General features: G+C 38.8%; 1 protein-coding gene across 1 annotated transcript; it reads right to left on the bottom strand.

The window, feature by feature from the left end:
* Window positions 1–14,821: 14,821 nt before the first annotated feature.
* On the bottom strand, window positions 14,822–15,769 carry GCK72_012427 (uncharacterized protein; the record flags this gene model as incomplete). Its single annotated transcript, XM_053729105.1, has 3 exons — window positions 14,822–14,934; window positions 15,035–15,219; window positions 15,765–15,769. The coding sequence occupies 3 exons, from the start codon at window positions 15,767–15,769 to the stop codon at window positions 14,822–14,824; spliced, it is 303 nt and encodes a 100-aa protein (XP_053583877.1).
* Window positions 15,770–18,782: the final 3,013 nt, after the last annotated feature.

Below are 18,782 nucleotides of genomic sequence, written 5' to 3'. Positions count from 1 at the left end.
GATGGTGTAGAGGGGAAAAACAAGGGGAAGGAGAACAGATAAAGGGGAATAAAATAAAGGGAAAAAATAGGGGAAAATCCGTCACCAACGGACCGCAACGTGGCGTAAAAAGTAGTAGGAGTGCGGTGGAGAGAAGAGTGCCATGGCTGCGGGCGTTGGCCTAAAAAGGCTGTGCGCCGCCTGCACATCTAACTCCCGCGACGAACGGGATACTGTAGACAAAAGCGCGCGCCGTTTAAATAATGAGGCGCGGCAATAAACTAGTAGAATTTGGTAGAATTGACCGATTTTGATGGAATAAATCGGGAAAAGGCAATTCATAAATAAAGAGGAATAACTGTGTGAGAGTTCGGGTCATAATTTCGGGGGATTTTGCGGGGAAAATCAATGTGACCCGGAATTATCGAGCCGTAAAGTTGGCAGTTTTATCCAGAGGCGTTAAACTGACAACACTCCCCGGGGGAGGAGCAAGAGAACGTATCATGATTGTGATAAAGACTTGTAGAACTAATAAATACATCAGTGTTGTGACGAAGTATTACTGCCTCTTGACGTAGTTGACGGTAGAATCATAGTCAGTTCATGTCATTGTGGGATACTGTACTCTTTGGCTCTCTCAGAGTGGGTATTTATAACTCTTTTATTTATTTGATCATTCATTAGGGATAATATAAGTCCAATTTGGATCTTGCTTAAGGCATATGGTAGAGAGATAGTAGAGAATATTAGGAGTAGAGAAATTGAACAGTTTACAGAAGCTTATGATTTCTGGACAGAACGTTGATATTGAATTGTTAGTAGAAACAATTTCTGGTGGCAGGGCAGAGGGTGGCACGCGGAACAGTTACTTAGCTCCCGTGCCTGCCTTCGAAAGGCGGCTATTGAGAGTAGTTGCGGAACACGTTGTTGTCCGCTTTGTTCGTGGGGTGCGTATGCAGTGAATCGTAATCCACTCCTCTGTCCTCGAAGTAAGACTCGCTGATTCGGATCTCTTCGATTCCGTTAACCACTATGGCATGAACCATGTCAAATGTCAGATTTCCATTAGTGGCGATGAATTTTTCGACCACTCTTTTTCTCATTTCGCCTGGAAGTTTGGTGCAGAATTGCTTGATGACTGCTTCGTCATCAATATTCATTCCTCTTTCTTTCATTTCGCTCAGAACCATTCGGTGGGCTCGAAGATCGTCCGTCATACGATCGCTATCTGTATGGTGGAATGGGATGCTGCCAAATTTATTGTGCAGAGTCATCTTGTCAGACTTTCGTCCGTATTTGGACTCGAGTTCTTTGAAAGTGAGGCGAATAGCTTCTTCTGTGTCTTCAAGGCGGTAGAGACATTTGCTCGCTCGACCTGTCAGATGTTGTTTTAACAACAAGAGTTTGTAACTGCTCGTTATGTTTGGGTTCTGAATGACATAGTCACGAAAAATGTTCCGGAAGATGTCAAAATCTGAAGAACCGTCAAATGTCACGAGATAACCATGTACATTGTGGAAACTGACATTTTTCAAGTGATCAGGAATAGTTTTTGATGGAGGAGTCAAATGTGGGTTGCCATTCTTATCATATTCTGAATAACGGTTGCCCAACTCCAAGAATTTCATGGCATAGTCGTCGTCGTCTTCCGATGGCATGATGTCATCGTTGTACTGACGGATTCCTTGAGATCTCTGTTCATCTTTATTCAAGGTTTTGTGGATTTTATCAAGTTCAGAGCCCGTCTGTTGAGCCTGTTTTCTTTTTTGTTCTTGTTCTAACTGCTTTTTTCTCTCTGCTATCTCTGATTTCTCAGTGTGCTGATGTACGAGTTCTGTTGTGCGAGAGCTGCCTTTCTCATCGGATTGGCTCGTTTGAGCTCTGTCATTACTGACATGTGGATGTTCTGACGATTTCTGCTTCTCAAGTATTGTGGGATGCGAGTGATCATCGTTGCGAAGAGGTGGATCTGTCGGTTTTTTCTCATCGATGGAGATAATCAGGATCGGTGTTGCGACGCCCCTGTTCGCAATCTTTGCCTCTACCCTCAGAATCTCATCTCGGAGTCTTTTTTCTTCGGCAGCCTTTTCTTGGATCTCTAACTTGACTTTCTCCATTTCGGTTTCCAAGTCTTTCAGCTTATCCTCCAAGTTAGAGTCCTCCAAGTGGGTTGCCGCCTCTTCTTCTGGTAGATGCCGTTGCTCATTCTCGGTATCTGCGAGTGGCGTCGGTTCTTTAGCATCACCATCTTTATTTTCACTAGCTTCTTCCAATGACTGAGCGAGTAGCTTCGTCTCTTCTAGCTCATTGGTGAGCTGGACAATGATGTCTTCTATGGGCTGCCCCTCTTCTTCGATCAGATCTCCCGTTTGTGGGTCGATAACGAGCAATCCCAATTGTTCGACTGCCGAGTTGGCGTCGTGGATACTCTCGTCAAACGGGCTGGCTGGTTGACCATGTTCGGACAACTCGGCCTCGATCTGTTGGATCAGTTCAGTGCATATGGAGATGGCTGTCAAGTACTTGGTCTTGGCAAGGTAGTTATCCATTTCCTCCAAGTATTTGTCTTTACTGACTGATGCAAGGACGAGTGGGTGCGCCTTTTTTGCGTTGACATGGTCTGGGAGGGCTCTCAAGTTCGTGATTTGCTTACGGGTCTCCGTAAGCGTCTCGTCGAGTCTCTTTAGCTGTCCCATATTGGGAGTTGTTGTAGAGTTTTTAATGTTGGTAAGGAACCGTTTGGTCGAAGTTGCATGCCTGCTAGCGGAGTAGACGGTGTTGTCGATGATTCGTTTCAACGGTCCAGTAACCGTTCTGCCGACGGATTCACCGGTGTTGGACGACTGTGGGATGCCAGCAGTTTTCTCGGCCATGGTTGAAGTTGTTGTTCGTTCGAACGTTGAAAATCAGTACCCTGGAAATAGATGTATTATGGATATGTTATAGGGGATACAGTGATAAATATATGGGATTGGTATAATAGAGTGGACGTTGCCCAATCGAACTGGATAAACAGTAGAATCGAGATTACTCTCTGGTCTTGTGTGTTGTTGGTAATTGACGTAGAGGGGTTTGTAAAAAGACTGTTGTCAGTGGGTAGCCCTCTTGCTATTCCACCAATTCCTGTAAAATCCCGGCGTGAACAGACCTTTAGTGGGTAGCTGTTGCCAGTGGATAGTTGTATTACTATACCACTAGTTTCCGTTAGATTCCAGTGTGAACAGACTTTTGTGGGTTGCTGTTGTCAGTGGATAGTTCTCTTGCTATTCCACCAATTCCTGTAAAATCCCGGCGTGAACAGACCCGTTGTGGGTAGCTGTTGCTAGTGGATAGTTATCTTACTATATCACTAGTTTCCGTTAGATTCCAGTGTGAACAGACTTTCGCATGTGTAGGATCGAATACTTTTAGGTCCATTGTCCTCTCACATCTATCACACGGCCTGCATTTGCGCTATGTCAGTACCTTGTGATCCTTATAGGACTGCCGCTTCGCCTAACAACATGTTGACTTTCCCGGATACCTTTAGATCCTTAGACCTGTTATACGACGCCCAACAGTGACCAGGATGAATTTATTCATTAGGTAGCAAGCCCTCTGGTGGGACTGAAGGGGCCTTGTAGGTCTGTGCCGCTCCGAGTTGTCAGTGTAGAAATTAGTGGATGGACATTATAACCACTAGCTCTTTGAGACTGTGGGATGCGAGTTGATGTTTTTAGTCGATGAGCATCAGCTGAATCTGCTAACTTCCTCTGAATCTTTCTTCGACGTCATGAAGAGAGGTTTGCTCCTACCGTAGAGAACTCGCTCTTCTGGTCCGAATAGTCATCCGGCTCTTTTAGTCCGGTTCTCAGACTCCAACATCTTTCTCCACCAAGATGTGGATGAATCAAATATCTCATGGACTATGCCACGTAATTGGATATATTGAGTCACAGAAGGAAGGACTAGTGATCGAGCTAAAAACGCTCACATCTTCATTTTCTCGCAGAGGAGTGTCGAAAACTAATTCGTTCGGAGAGACTCTGAAGAGAAATCTGTAACGATGTGTAAGAGTACAGAGGACATATACAGTCGTGTCTCTTTTTATGTAGATTTTGTTCATTTCAACGTGATTTAAACTAGAATGCCGAAAGTGAGATTTATTTTAACACTTTTTTTTTTTTTTTTTTTGAAATGAATTGTAGTTGTAGAAGTTTTTTGCACATCGAAACGTCTCTCAACGATCGAATTGTCAAATTAAATTAACGTAGAAACTTTTCAGTATTATTATTTCCGATTGTAGATAGTACTGCCTTCAGCTCTTCACTTCGCGGGTTGCAATATTTTTTGTAGTACGATTGAATCAACTAAAGTCTAGAATTTTCAGTGATTCAGGTGTATTTAGGTGTCATAATAGTGCCAAGGAATTACACGTGTAGATGGTTGTGGTCTGCCTGACATACTGCCACTATAATAGGTCAGCCTGGTGTAGTCCTCTTTTAGTATCTGTAACTGGCCGGAAACAGATACCCTCCGGTCCTTAGCAAGATGCTGGAAGTCGTAGGATCTAGTCTCGTTGATAGAATACGTCAAGTATCGCGGTCTTTCTAATTTTCATACTGGGATTGTATGATTCAACACTATTATGTGATCTTAAATTGAGGGCTTCCCTGTCCATTGGGGTCACCCGACTCTTCTACCGAGTCGCAGTTGGTGGATTTAATCCTCCCTTTATCTGTAGATGTTATATGAGTTTCTCCAATATATGTAGAAATTTGTGCTCGTAGAGTTTTTGTTTCTTTCCAGTCATTTCAGCAACATTCCAGGAGCAAGTTCATACAAAGTAGCAGTATCAAATAACAGTTGAGTATAAAACTCGTGAAACTAGGTGATGAAGTTATATGATAGTACAATATTGGGCAAAAATTTTATTTTCAGATGACAGTTGTGGTTACAATGAATCAATGAGGTTAAAGATCTTTCCCTTTTATCATTTCGTCGCTCTCTGATGCAGTACAACTCTCGTTAACACGTTGGTGTTCCTCTTATTCAAGATTTTTGTTTCCCTTTTTGTGGGAGTTTTGGAAATTGCTCTTTACTGGCTCTCTTAAAAAAGTGGGCTGCTCGATGAACAGTTCTTTCATTTACTTTCTATGCTTGTATCTTATCTGCTTTCTGACTTCTTAACTTTCTCTATCGTCGTCAACTTCCTTAAGTTTTCAACAATGTAGGACTCAGATTCTGTATCATCTGGTCTGGTAGCTGGAAAGAGAAGAGTGCGTATTGAGTACCGTTTTTCAGATGCTCTCAATAGTATTTGTTTAGTAGATGTAGATTGTGGAAGCATAGTAGCTAGCAGAGCGAGCAGATATTCGGATCTTTTAAGATTGATAGAGCAATGTGTACCTTTGTTTTAGTTACACAACCGTTTATTAACGTGGGTTGCCAGAGATACAATGTCAACAATATAACAGATTCAACAAGGAATTAACAAGTTGGACAGCCTTGTGGGCTGCCAATGTGTATGCTTTATGAGTGGTGGATGACGTCCACTCGTGCTTAATGTCAACGAACTTCGTCCGGAATCGGTGGGTGGGCGCACAAGACATCTTCTCTTGGGTGGGTTCCTTGGAGATTCCAGTCTTTCTCTATAAGAAGCATCATGTTAATTCCGTTAACTAGTCAATTGTTAACTGTACTCACTGGTATTCTTGTGGGCTTCTTCTTTCTTCTTCTCTTTAATCTCTCTTCTTCAGTGACTCGGTGCTCCGATGTGGGATGCATCATCTGACTATTTGTCCCTCTGTTTGGCTCGGCAATTTATGGTGGGTTGCTCGATCATTGTATGTGGGGATGACATTCTGAAATAAAAACAGATGTGTTGTAGAACTGTTAGAGAGAGACGAGTTCGGTCAAGAGAGCGAGAGAAAGATGAGTACAGATTATCAGTGTCAGAAGCGAGAAAGAATGTATGAAAGGGGGTCAGTGTTAGCCTGATTCGTACTTTTTCGTGCTTTCAGATGTGAAAGTTTTCGGATTTCTATTGCCATTGTAGTCTGGTAGATGTTGGAAATTCTTTTTAGAATCAACTAGAAAAGCAGACGTTATCGGATATTCATTGTTAATGTTTATCGATTTTTGGTGTTTTCGAAAATAATCGAAATCGATCTTTGTGGGATACTGACCAGATTCTTCAGCAATATGAGGTCTTGTGGACTGATTTCACTATGAGATTCATGAAGAATCAGTGTTAAGTCATTCGAGCCGAATCAGAATCTTGTTCGAATGCACTGAAAAATATCGAAAGTTCAGATAAAAGTGGGCTGCGAGGTGTCTCCCGAAGGCTCACCCACTTCCTTAAGTGGGAAAGTATGATGTAGATGAAAAGCTCCAAAAAAAATTTCATCCGAGTTTTCAGATTGGAAATTTTTCTATCTTTTCAGAAAAATTGAAAATTTGGGCAGCACTCCCCCTAGCAAAAATGCTTTTTTGTCAAGCCTTTTTTGGCTATGAATGGTGTGTGTGGGGTGCTATGAAAATATTTAAAATCGGATATCATCGATTTTTTGGACAATTTCCAGTATTCTCAACCAAATTTTCAGCCAATCACTATTTTTTTTTCCAGTTTGGGAAAAAAATTAAGTTTTTTGAAAAAATGAAAATTTGGGCAGCACCTCCCCTAGCAAAAATGCTTTTTGGCATGCCTTTTCAGCTATGCTTAATGTTTGAGGGGTGCTATGAGAATGTGCAAATCGACTTTTATCGATTTTTTGGAAATTTTCCATTATTTTCAGCCAAATTCTTCTGAATTTCTGATATGTGGGCTGCAAATCTTACTAACCTTTGCTAAGCCGGCCTTGATATTCACTTTTGCGGTGATTGATAGGCTTTTGGAGCTTCGGGATTACCCGAGCCGAAGATTTTTATTGATTTTTCGAAATTTCCCACTGATTTCTCAGTGAAATTTGGTACATCTGTCAGAGAATCGATCAGAATCTTTGCCAAAATAGGACGAATTGCTTTGTATAATTATTTTATCAATGAATTAGAATCATTCGAGTCTCAAAAACATTCGAAAATATTTTTAATAGACTTTCGAAAATTTTCGAAATAAATTTCCAATGGAAATTTTCAGATTCTAGTAAAAATCGGGCATAGGTTCCCCTCTAAAAGTGGGTTGCTCCAATTGAATTCATTGTAATTATGAATTAGAATCATTATCGAATCGATTTTTCATCGATTTGGATTTTTCTGGATTTTCGAAATTTTTCGAAATCACGTTCCCACGGAAATTTTCTGATTTTTGTCACAATTCGGGCATAATTTCCCTCGAAAGGGTGGGTTGCTCCGATTGTATTCATTATTGAATGAATTGGAATCAGATTTGAATCGATTTGACTCGATTTTCAGATTTTATTGATTTTCGAATTTTTTTTTTTCGAAAATATAAATTTCTGTGGGAATTCCATGATTCTTCAAAATTTGGGCAGCAATTCGCCTAGTAAGTCGATAATTTACTATTCTAGATATTCTTTGATCAAGAATTTACGAATTCTTGGCTTTTTAGCTCAAGAAACATCAGAATTTATAAAATTCTGGCCGTTTTCGGCGAATTTTCGGTCATTCTGCTCTTAGTGGGGCGCTCCTCAGCTTTTCGGAAGATTTTCCGGCCACGCGTTCGCTTTTGGAGACTTGTGGGTGCCAATCGTAACTGATTCTTCAGTTTCCGATACGATTTTTACGAAAAATGCCAATACTTGATAATTTTTCAACGAATTACTCGTATTTTCGTAGAAATTTTAGAAAACGGCAGGTTCAGTGGATTTTTATAGTAGACGGGTGGGTTACCACTCCGATTTGTAGACGTTTTCGCTGGAATACGCGAATTTTCCCCAATTTTGGCGATTTTTAGCCGATGTTCGGCATTTTTGTGGGCTACGTAGACTTTTTTAGCCTCCTGGCTGTGTAAATGACTGGAATCGTGTAGATTGCGCCTATTTGGCGACTTTTTCGTAGAATTTTCTGTCGATCGGTGGGCTGCGGCTTCGGATTGTCGATTTTTCATGTAGAATACGCATTTTTATGCGATTTTCGTGGATTTTCGAGTACTTTTAAACTCAATCTTACCTTTTCGATATGGGATGCAACATTTTATTCGATTTTCATCGAATTTGTGGGGAAAAGGGGAGAAAAATCGATAAAAACGGGAATTTTTTCGGTAAAAAATCGGAAAATTTTTAGAGTGAGCAAGTGTGTGTGCGGAGTGTATGGCATACACCTCGCGCGCCACACGCTCATTTTTGAGCGTCGGCGCCCACTTATCGTATTGAGTACTGTATGCGACCGAGTGCGCATTGTACGCAATCGGTGTTTGCGTACAATGACTCGCGCATTGTCGACCGTATACCTCCGAAAATAATTTGAATTGAATTCAAATAATTTCGATGTTTTAACATCGATTTTCGGGTAAAATAGACCGAATTTTTTCGAAAAAAATGACAACCGAAGGCCGAAGAAGCCCGAAAACACCTGATTTTCAGATTTTTTCAGAATTTTTTGTAGAATTCGACCGGATTTGGTACTGATTTCGCCGCGAGGACGATTTATATCGATTTTTTGAATTTTCTCGATGGAATATGGCATTTTCTGGCTATAAATGTAGAATTTAAGAAAGAATCAAAGCTTTTCGTGTGTAGTAAATTATTTTATCACGATTTGAAGCTGATTTATGTAGAATTATCGATATTTATGGCAGATTTATCGATTTTTTGTAGATTTCTTCGCCGATTATGCGATTTTCGCGAATAATTTGTAGAATATCGCCTCTGTGGGCTGCCAGATGTTGTCGATCGAGTATATTGTCGTGGAAATCGTAGAATTTTGTCGTTTTTCGTCGAGTTCGTGGAAGTGGGTTGCTCAGACGCCAGGAAGGCTAGCGGGTTCGACTTGGGTTCGAATTGTAACTTGTAGAGGGGAGAACTCGAAGTTCTACTACCTTGAACAGACCGTCCGTCGATGCACCATGTTGACAATGCCTGTAGGTCCAGCCGAAGACCAGGACACAGTCATAACCCAGGGAGACCCCCTGTATGCGCCGTATGAGACCCAGTTCCGCAGAACCTTCGGATGAGCTGTGCAGACGGCAAAACAGTACACAATTTCTCAGTGACCCGTTTATTAAGAGAAAGATAGGGACAAGAGAAAGGGAAAAATCCGTTGACAGGAGTTGTGGAGCAAAAAGCGTAGGAGTAAAACCTCGCTCCCTAGTGGGGTGCGAGGAAACCTTTCGGTTCTCCTTCCTGTCAGGTAAAACCTGTTACGTAGAGTTTCGTAGAGTTTAGTAGAGGTTTTGTAGATGGTGTAGAGGGGAAAAACAAGGGGAAGGAGAACAGATAAAGGGGAATAAAATAAAGGGAAAAAATAGGGGAAAATCCGTCACCAACGGACCGCAACGTGGCGTAAAAAGTAGTAGGAGTGCGGTGGAGAGAAGAGTGCCATGGCTGCGGGCGTTGGCCTAAAAAGGCTGTGCGCCGCCTGCACATCTAACTCCCGCGACGAACGGGATACTGTAGACAAAAGCGCGCGCCGTTTAAATAATGAGGCGCGGCAATAAACTAGTAGAATTTGGTAGAATTGACCGATTTTGATGGAATAAATCGGGAAAAGGCAATTCATAAATAAAGAGGAATAACTGTGTGAGAGTTCGGGTCATAATTTCGGGGGATTTTGCGGGGAAAATCAATGTGACCCGGAATTATCGAGCCGTAAAGTTGGCAGTTTTATCCAGAGGCGTTAAACTGACAACATATGTGTCTCGATGTCAGATGTATGTCAAGAAAAAGTTCTAATATCAAATATCAATAAAAACTTATATTCGGAAGCTTTTATAGATAACTTTCAGAGGAAATATACCAGAAACATCTGAAAAGTACTGGTTTGTGATAGAATGGCAAGTTTTTTCTGAATTTAAGATTCTGACACACGAATTTCCGTATATTGGCTTAGGCGAATCTCTGATACTCGATGAAAGATTCATTATCTCAAAAATACATTTATTCTTCATGATGTTCATTTCCTCTTATGAAAAGTGTATTTTTGTTTCTAGATCATTTTTGGTATCACTTTTTTTTTTCAGTTTCAGAAATATAGTTTTCATGTTTCAGAACATTCATAAAGCTTGAAGACAACCAATTCTATATTTTGATGACGATTCACTTTTCTACTGAATCTTTGTTTCATTTTTGTGGTTCTTCAATAACTTTCTGCCCTCACATTGAGAGTTGATTCGTGCTATCAATAATTTTCACAAAGTCGCAGAACACTACTAAAGGAAAGTTATTGAAAGTTGCAATAATTATGTCACTGAAACAGAACTATAATGGAAGACATACTTGGAGTATGCATACTATCTGTCAGTTGTATTGAAAAAAGGCGATACGGATTATGGAGACATCGGGTGGAAACTAACTATAGAAATGGTCTAATACAGTATGCACATAGACTTACTGACTTGAGGAATCCAACGTGTTAGGAATTGCTCAGATTGAAACAGATAAGTTTTAAACTACAGGACTAACAGTTTGAGCATTAAAAAATAGGAACTGGGATAATACTGGGGGTACTCGATGTAGAATATTCAAATATTCTAAGCAACGAAATCTAGGAACTTTGAAACCTAAAAATTGTTTTAGATTTTTTTGTATATTTACAAAAAATTCCATTTCAAGATTGTCTTATTAGATACAGTAATTTTTGGAGATGATAATGATGTCGGCAGTAGATAACACAAAAACTAAGTAAGAGGGCGTCTGGGAGGAAGATGCATATTTGAAACGACGGATGTTTTAATAAAATTACTGGTATTATCCTGTTTGGATTTTAAAAAACAGTGAAACAGACATAATAACATTATTTGTTTTTAATGCCAGAGTAGAGAATGAGAACGGCAAAAACCATTTCTGAGAAGTACTGTATTTCAAAAGATTTCTGAAGTTTCAGTAGAAGACAAAAGAAAACGTGGAAATTTTTGATCAATTTTTGATCCGTTCGCGCGACAAAATAAAACTTCTGTTTCGGCAAAAACTGATCATCGTTGAGAATGGATTTCATTATTAGAAAAAGAAAAGTACCAGAAAACTATATCATTTATCCTTATGCCGATAAAACGTACAATTATAATTTAATTTAGAAAATTGATGAAATTGAAAAATTTTACAATTAGGAAATACATTGAAAAAAAATACAGAAATACATTTTTTAAAAATACAAAAAAAATACAGTTCCTGAAAAAAAAAGATCAGCGGGAATTAAGAGATGTCACCGAATCTGGAAGACAACGGAAAATATCAGACTTGCAAGATTCCGGGCCGGCCCGCCGGCCCGGCCCGGCCCGGTCCGTTGCAAGTCTGGAAAATATGTTTAAAATATGTCTCATTCGAACAATGAAGTTATTAAAAAACCGGGAAGTTGAAATCATAAGTGACTGTAACAGAAATTGACAAGCAGCGTATGGGCGAACCAGAGCAACGTTCATCCGAAATGTTACATAAAGTGCCCGAACTGAAACAGATCATCAGTAAATCTTCAGGGAACCTATTCATCTCAGATAAGCGGTGATTTCAAAGAAAGTTATTAAGAGATGTGTCCATGCAGTAAATATATCATATGTCTATTGTGGTCACTGATTATGTGAAGTCGGTGAAATAGTGAAACGTTTTCTATTTTTTTATTTTCTAACCACTATTCTGATAATACCGAGTTTGATGTCTCATTGACGACTTGAAACAGTCAGGTGTTTTTGCGGAAATTCACTTCCATTTACATCCAATAAATAACTTCTGAACCAAAAACTGGAGAAGAAACTATAAATCTGAAACAGAAAAAATACAAGAAGACTTATGAAAATATATGAAAGCTAATAGGTGTATACTGTAGCTCTGCTCTTTTCTGGCTAAAAATCCATTACGGAAAATTAAATGTTAATAATCGTTTCCCTTAACTGGACATAAAAAATGTTATATGAAACAAGTTTTTTTCAAGTCAGACCACTGTGTTCCAAACTCATTGCTACAAGAAAAGGTGTAACAGTTGTTTGATATATAAGACGGTCGAAATTTCAAAATTTCTTGCTCACGAACTTATTTTCTTGAAAATTGAGAAATTTTGTACTAGTACATATTTATTTTTTAGTTTTAGACTTTGTTCAAAAATGTGTGAAAAATCATGATGTAGAACAAACTTTCTTCACTACGATCTGTTCACGTCATTTTCTGTTCTTTTTTCATAGTTTGTTCAAAAGTACAGAATCGATTCTGTACCAAGAAATTCCTCCAGATTCGGTATGCATACCGATTCTGTACTCTACATAAAAGGTCACGTGAAAAAAAGATTTCTCCAAGTATATTCAAAAGTACAGAATCGGTATCGATACCGATTCTGTACCAAACAACAATTCTGTAAAAGGTCACGTGAAATATTGAAACTCCACAGTTTCAATGTGTCAAATTTTATTTATGATATTTTCGTTTACGTGGATTCAAATCTGATGTTCATTCAAAATGACAAAAATGACAATTTTCGATGAATAATTACCTAGATTTTGTTATTCGATTTTGATCAACTTCCCATTTTCTTATTCAACAACACAAAAAAAACGTTTGTGTTAATGAACATTGCAAAAAAGGTTTTAAAGTGTTTCCTTTTAAAGTAAGAAAATGTGAAGTTGATCAAAATCGAATAACAATATCTAGGTAATTATTCATCGAAAATTGTCATTTTTGTCATTTTGAATGAACATCTGATTTGAATCCACGTAAACGAAAATATCATAAATAAAATTTGACACATTGAAACTGTGGATTTTCAATATTTCACGTGAACTTTTATACAGAATTGTTGTTTGGTACAGAATCGGTATCGATACCGATTCTGTACTTTTGAGCAAACTTGGAGAAATCTTTTTTTCACGTGACCTTTTATGCAGAGTACAGAATCGTTATGCATACCGAATCTGGAGAAATTTCTTGGTACAGAATCGGTATTGATACCGATTCTGTACTTTTGAACAAACTATGAAAAAAGAACAGAAAATGACGTGAGCAGAGTGAGCAGATCAAAGTGGGAAAACTCTGTGCTTCACATGCAACTTTTTCTGGTAATTGCCAGTTTATTGCATAATCGTTCAACTTCACGGAAATATTGTACTTTCAGTACAGATTATTTACAGAAATCTATTTTCTAATTCGCTAGCAAAAAAATTTGAAATTTCAACCGTCTTATATCACTGAAAACTGGGGGATCAGAAGAGCGTGAAAATCAGAATATTAGAATTAAATAAATGGTAAAATAATATAATATAATACTCCAAAATTCAAATGATAACCACCCGGTTGAACTCAGTCAAATCATATTAACTTATGGAAACAGACTATGTTAATTGCGGTGTAATTAGCTCTAGTTTTCGATTGCAACAAATGATTCACGAGACGATTTTGTTGAGAACAGAAAATATAGAAGCACTATGGTGTGCGAAAATCAAAATCAAAAAGTTACCGTTCCAAAAAAGACTTATCAAAGTAAACGTGCTTCAATTGGAATCCGATTGATTTATATCGGAAACGTGGCTCACAAAACTGAAAATTACTTTTTTGTTGGTAAAACGAAACCCATATAATATGTGTTTTAAAGTTTCAGGCAAGTGTTAATGGTTTCTCTTACATAAAAATAGTATTGAAGTCTGCGTGCTAACAAAACAAACTTGTGTTTTTATAGTTTCAAGCAAGGCTGTCAAAAAGGCCGTGGGCTGATTCTATATCTCAGTTCCCAGCCATGGAAAATTTTTGCTTCTTCTGGCGGCCTTGTAGAGAACCAAAAGATTAGTCGATGTACAAAAATTCAGCCCATTTGGTTAACCAGCGGCCTCGACGGCCCTAAAAGAAGAGGGCCACGGCCGGCCGTGCGACAGCCTTGGTTTCAAGGAAAACTGTTTGAATGGATTATATAACACAGGTGAGTGCTAAGAAAAAATCAAGGGTAATAGCAAAACGCGAAACTAATTTTGAAACATCAAAAGATGAAAGAAGGCACACTAATAAGACTTCTGGTTGGGAACCAACAACTACTGTAACATAAAATCTTCATTGTATTTCTGGTAGCATCAATTACTAATATCACTTTTTTCCGTCTGAAATATTCCCCAATTTTTCATCCAATTTCAGTCTCGGAGTACAGTGTAACTTTCACTGATCTTACAGACATTAATGGGTGGGACGCATATTCCAAAGTTTCACAAAAATCGGGCAGCCGTTTTATGACTATGTTTTCGAAACGTCAGAATGTGTCCCCTAATTGCCCTCTTGAAGTTGTTTACTTCAACACTTTGCACCGGCTCGACATATATATTGCTCCAATTTCTTTCATTCTATGCGCCTATTGTAAGACGTTATGTATATTAAAACAATAACTTTTTGAACATCTTTCTTTCAAAAAGTTTATTTTTCCAGAGAAGAAAAAAAATAAATGAAAAAAAGAATATATTTTCATCCCAAACATAGAACAGGGCACCAGTGATATCCATATCTTCAGCGTCCATTTGCGTTCCATTTCACGACCGTCGCAATGCCACCGTAGGTTATAATCACGGCCAGTTCTTGGGTCGGTGTACCTGCAAAATCACTTGTCATATATTTCGAAATAAGCAAAAAGTTATGCAATTGAACAAAGGTACCTGATGTGTTGTGTGCGTTTTTTTTTGTCCCACGCGAGTCCATCGTCGTGATCTTTGATATCGTGGAAAAAGTAGGCTTTCTACGACATGAGTTCATCAGATGCCACCCAGTAAATGGCAAGAATCTTCAACTCATCACGGAAGATGCTCCTTTTTTGGCTGCCGACCTCCAAGAATCTGCAATTCATCAAACAAATGTGATCCCATGTGATCCATGTGCACACATAGACGCAGTAGAAATTTTGGAGCTGAAAATATAATATTTATAGAGCTTTTCTTGTTTTTCACATCTTTGTTCACTAAATAGCTATGTATATTACCCAATTTTTGAATCGTAATAAAACTAACCAAGTCCACCGGTGGCATCTATCCCCACTCCTTTGACATTTTTGAGGACGTATCGAAGGTCTCCTGGGTCGAAATGAACAGTTGTTGGACGGAACAAGTCGCGCAGGTAGGCGAACAACTGGAGGGTTGCCTTCCAGACGTATGACTCCCTGCTGACTTGAACGATCCAGTGAGGTGATTGTTGGCTGGAAAGTGGAGGGAAAGTGTATTTGGAAAATAGAAATGGGAAGTCCTTTTTATTCAAACGACTTAAGAATTTGGCTCCAGATACTTTCGAGTTCGTAGATTCCGAATGTGAAATAAAATTTTGCTGAAGCCTTCTGTGAGCCAAGTTATGAGCCGACAAGCTTTCCCTATGTGTACTGTACTCAACTTAATCACAATTTCGATCAAGCTATTTTCAGAAAATAGTTAATTTTCGATTTAGCTATTTTTCAAACTTTTAAGTCATCAATTTTCAACCAAACTAACATTAACTCTGACAAAACAACACGAAAACCTCAAAATTTGCAGTACTTTGAACGAAAAACGGGTTTTGAATTAGTTTTTTTCACGAACTTTGACAAAGAATATGTGAAAACCAGAGAAATTTATTCTAACATGTTGATGGTTCGTCTCTAATAAAGGGACGCTTCTATTATAGTTTTAACGGTATATTAATTGTTGTATTCCCATCAAGATTCGAAAAATATCAACTAAGATCCCAAAATATCAAAAAACTGGTGCTCACCTCATCACGAAATCCTTGAAAACCAAATTAATTCCAAAAAAATCAATAATATATGTTGTTCGACATCCATTTCCGTTAGGATATCTGAAAAATACATACTTGTCAACGGACCGAAACGGGCCGAAACGGGCCGGTTCGTAACTCGCGTCAAACTGAGTTTAATGAGCTAAAAAATATACCAAAATGTAGATCTCGACGAGTTCTATGTCCGTGACCTACTACGGGCCGGACGGCTATTCGTTAATATGCCGCGGGCCGGGCTAGAATGGCTTTTTTGACCATTTTCGCGTTTTTTGGCACTTTTTCCCGGCCCGCAGCACATTAACGAATAGCCATCCGGTCCGTAGTAGGTCACGGGCATAGAACTCGCTGAGATCTACATTTTGGTATATTTTTCATAATATTCATTTTGACGCGAGTTACGAGCCGGCCAGTGTCGGCCCGTTTCGGCCCGTTGACAAGTATGGAAAAATATTGTTTCAAATATTTGAAACTGATTGCGACATCATTTTTGAACAATTTTTCTATCAGAAAAATCGGATTTAAAAAACTGAAACTTTTTTTGGTTTTACACCAAGAAAATTGCAAAATTTAGTTTCAAAACTCCAAAATTCTTTAATTTTCTGGTAATTTTGCTCCGAAAATCAATAATGTAACCCAAGTACTACGTTTTCAAAACAATTCTACACATGTTCTTTCTTTTTTGTGTAATACTTACCTTATGAAAACTTTAAAAATATGTATCTACTAGAATTCAATAATAATCATGAAGAAAGGAGGGACGCGTATATCCGGGAACGCGTCATGAGGGGAGTTGTGAATAGAATAAAAGGGGAAATAGGAATTCAGTTTTCATTTCTCTCTTTCTTTTCCCTCTCCACTTTGCACGGGCTCTCTCGGTGGGACATACACAGCACCGATATTCTTTTTAATGGCGAAGATACACCTGCCGCTCCGTTTGGTTTATATGAATTTGATAAAAATAGAGTTTTCAAGCATTTGTTTAAATTTCACACAAAAATCAATGTGGCATTCGGAATCAGCGAGTCGAGACGGTTCGAATGAGTGTAGTCATGAGTAGGTATGCGGAATTTTGAAATTTCACTTATCCTATTGTCGCGACAAAAAAGTTCCGACATTTTTTACCGACGTGTTTGCGGACTTAGTGCTAAATTATTAAATTTTGCACTGAGTCCGCAAACACGCGTCGGTAAAAAATGTCGGAACTTCTTTATTTCGATAACACGCACCTTAAAAGTTGCAGAGCTTCCTTTAAAAAGTCAAAATCGTCAGTGTTTCTATTCGCTAAAAAGCAATCAAAAAAGTAGAAAATGAAGAAAGTTACAGATTTTCGAATCATTTCAGAAGTCTAAAATTATTGAAACCTTTCAAAGAGGAGTTTCTCAGATTATATGTACACGTGCGCCTTTAAATATACTAGGTTACTGTAGTTTTTGCCTCGAGAGTCAGCGATGCGTCAAACGTAATCTTCTGAAAATCTGACTTTTTTAAAAATTGGGTCAACACATGTTTTTTCAGTACCTTGTTCAGTTTTTTTCTCAAAAATTACTGTTTTCGGAATTTGTCAACTTCACAACGTTTCTGTAATTTTGTTTCGTCCGCGGGTAGGTTATTCGTCTTCCTGAAAAATAGGAATCTTATGAATCAAATAAAATCCATCTTCTTTTGACCGCTTTTTTTTTTGTTTTTTTTTCAATATTACCCATCCGCCGGTGGCTGACCACTCGCTCAAAGTTCGGCCCGGGGACGTGGAGTGGGTCTCGTTGCGGAATTTCGATTTACGGCGGCTCTTGACCGTAATTTCGCCATAAAAAAGTTTTATACTACGGTAGTCGCGTCGAGAATCACTCCGCGTCCCCGGGCCGAACTTTGGGCAAGTGGTCAGCCACCGGCGGATGGGTAATATCAAAAATAATTTTACTGTTCCAAAATGTGCTAATTCACAAATTTAATCTATGCTTACAATCATAATCTTCACTAATAATATTCAACAGATTCCGCCTGTCTGTTTGTATGTTGCCAGCCATAACTCCGTCCGTACTGGGCCGATTTTTATGAAACCTAGATAGGTAGATGGGAAATTTGACTTAGTTGATGCCCGAACTTTTCTTTTTTTTTGAAAAAGTTGAATTTGACGTCTTCTGGAGACGATGACGATTACAACAGTGAAAAGCATTGAGATGTGTGTCCCGACAGGGTGGTAGAAAGCTCAAAATATCAACCTAATACTAATGACGGTGTTTCTTGGCTGCATTCTCGAGAGCGCCTCGGCCGCGCGTTTTTGGTGTAGTGGTGTACATAGATGGCCTTCACGCAACGAAAGAGAGTTCGTTCCTGCCTGTCGAGAATTGTTTTTTGTTTTTTGTTTTGATAAGAACATGGACACCCAGTATACGAAAGTTGTAAATAACTTTTTTATAGTCGAGATTCTGTAGCACTACGGGGGATAAGAGGGTATCCGCACCAGTCTATTTACACTATTCACTCTGATAGCAGTTAACAATAAGAATTTCTTCCGCAGCTTCGTGGCGGAGGGAGGCTGCATCGCCGCCGATCAGTCAAGAACTTAAAAAGAGTACTTTGATTCCTTTATACTTATGAATATGTAAATTAATGGAAGAACGCTACTCAAGAAGTGATAGGGATTTGTGAAAATGGAACTTTGTCGGCTACCTTCAAAAAATAATGAGTTCTAGGATGGGGGTTTGTTAAAACATGGTATTAGTCTGCCATATTCAGAGGAGGGAGACGGCGTCGCCGCCGATAAGTCAAAAATTAGAAATTGAAATCTGAATGATCATTCGCTTTTTAGGGAAGGAAGAAGGAAGAGTAATCAAGTTCCAGTTCATCTGTAGGAGTATTGCGAAATAGTTCCAGTGAAGGTAGTTCCGGAAAAAGTAAAGTAAAAAGCCACTCATTCTAAAATTCATACTCCTTCAGGATCGAAAAAAGAAGTTATCGTATAGAAGTAAAAGAGAGCAGAACCGGGGAAAACTT

Source organism: Caenorhabditis remanei, chromosome IV, assembly GCF_010183535.1.
Source record: "Caenorhabditis remanei strain PX506 chromosome IV, whole genome shotgun sequence".
Lineage (NCBI taxonomy): Eukaryota > Metazoa > Nematoda > Chromadorea > Rhabditida > Rhabditidae > Caenorhabditis > Caenorhabditis remanei.
Note: the sequence above shows the minus strand (reverse complement) of the source record. Positions and strands in the feature narration are given on the sequence as shown.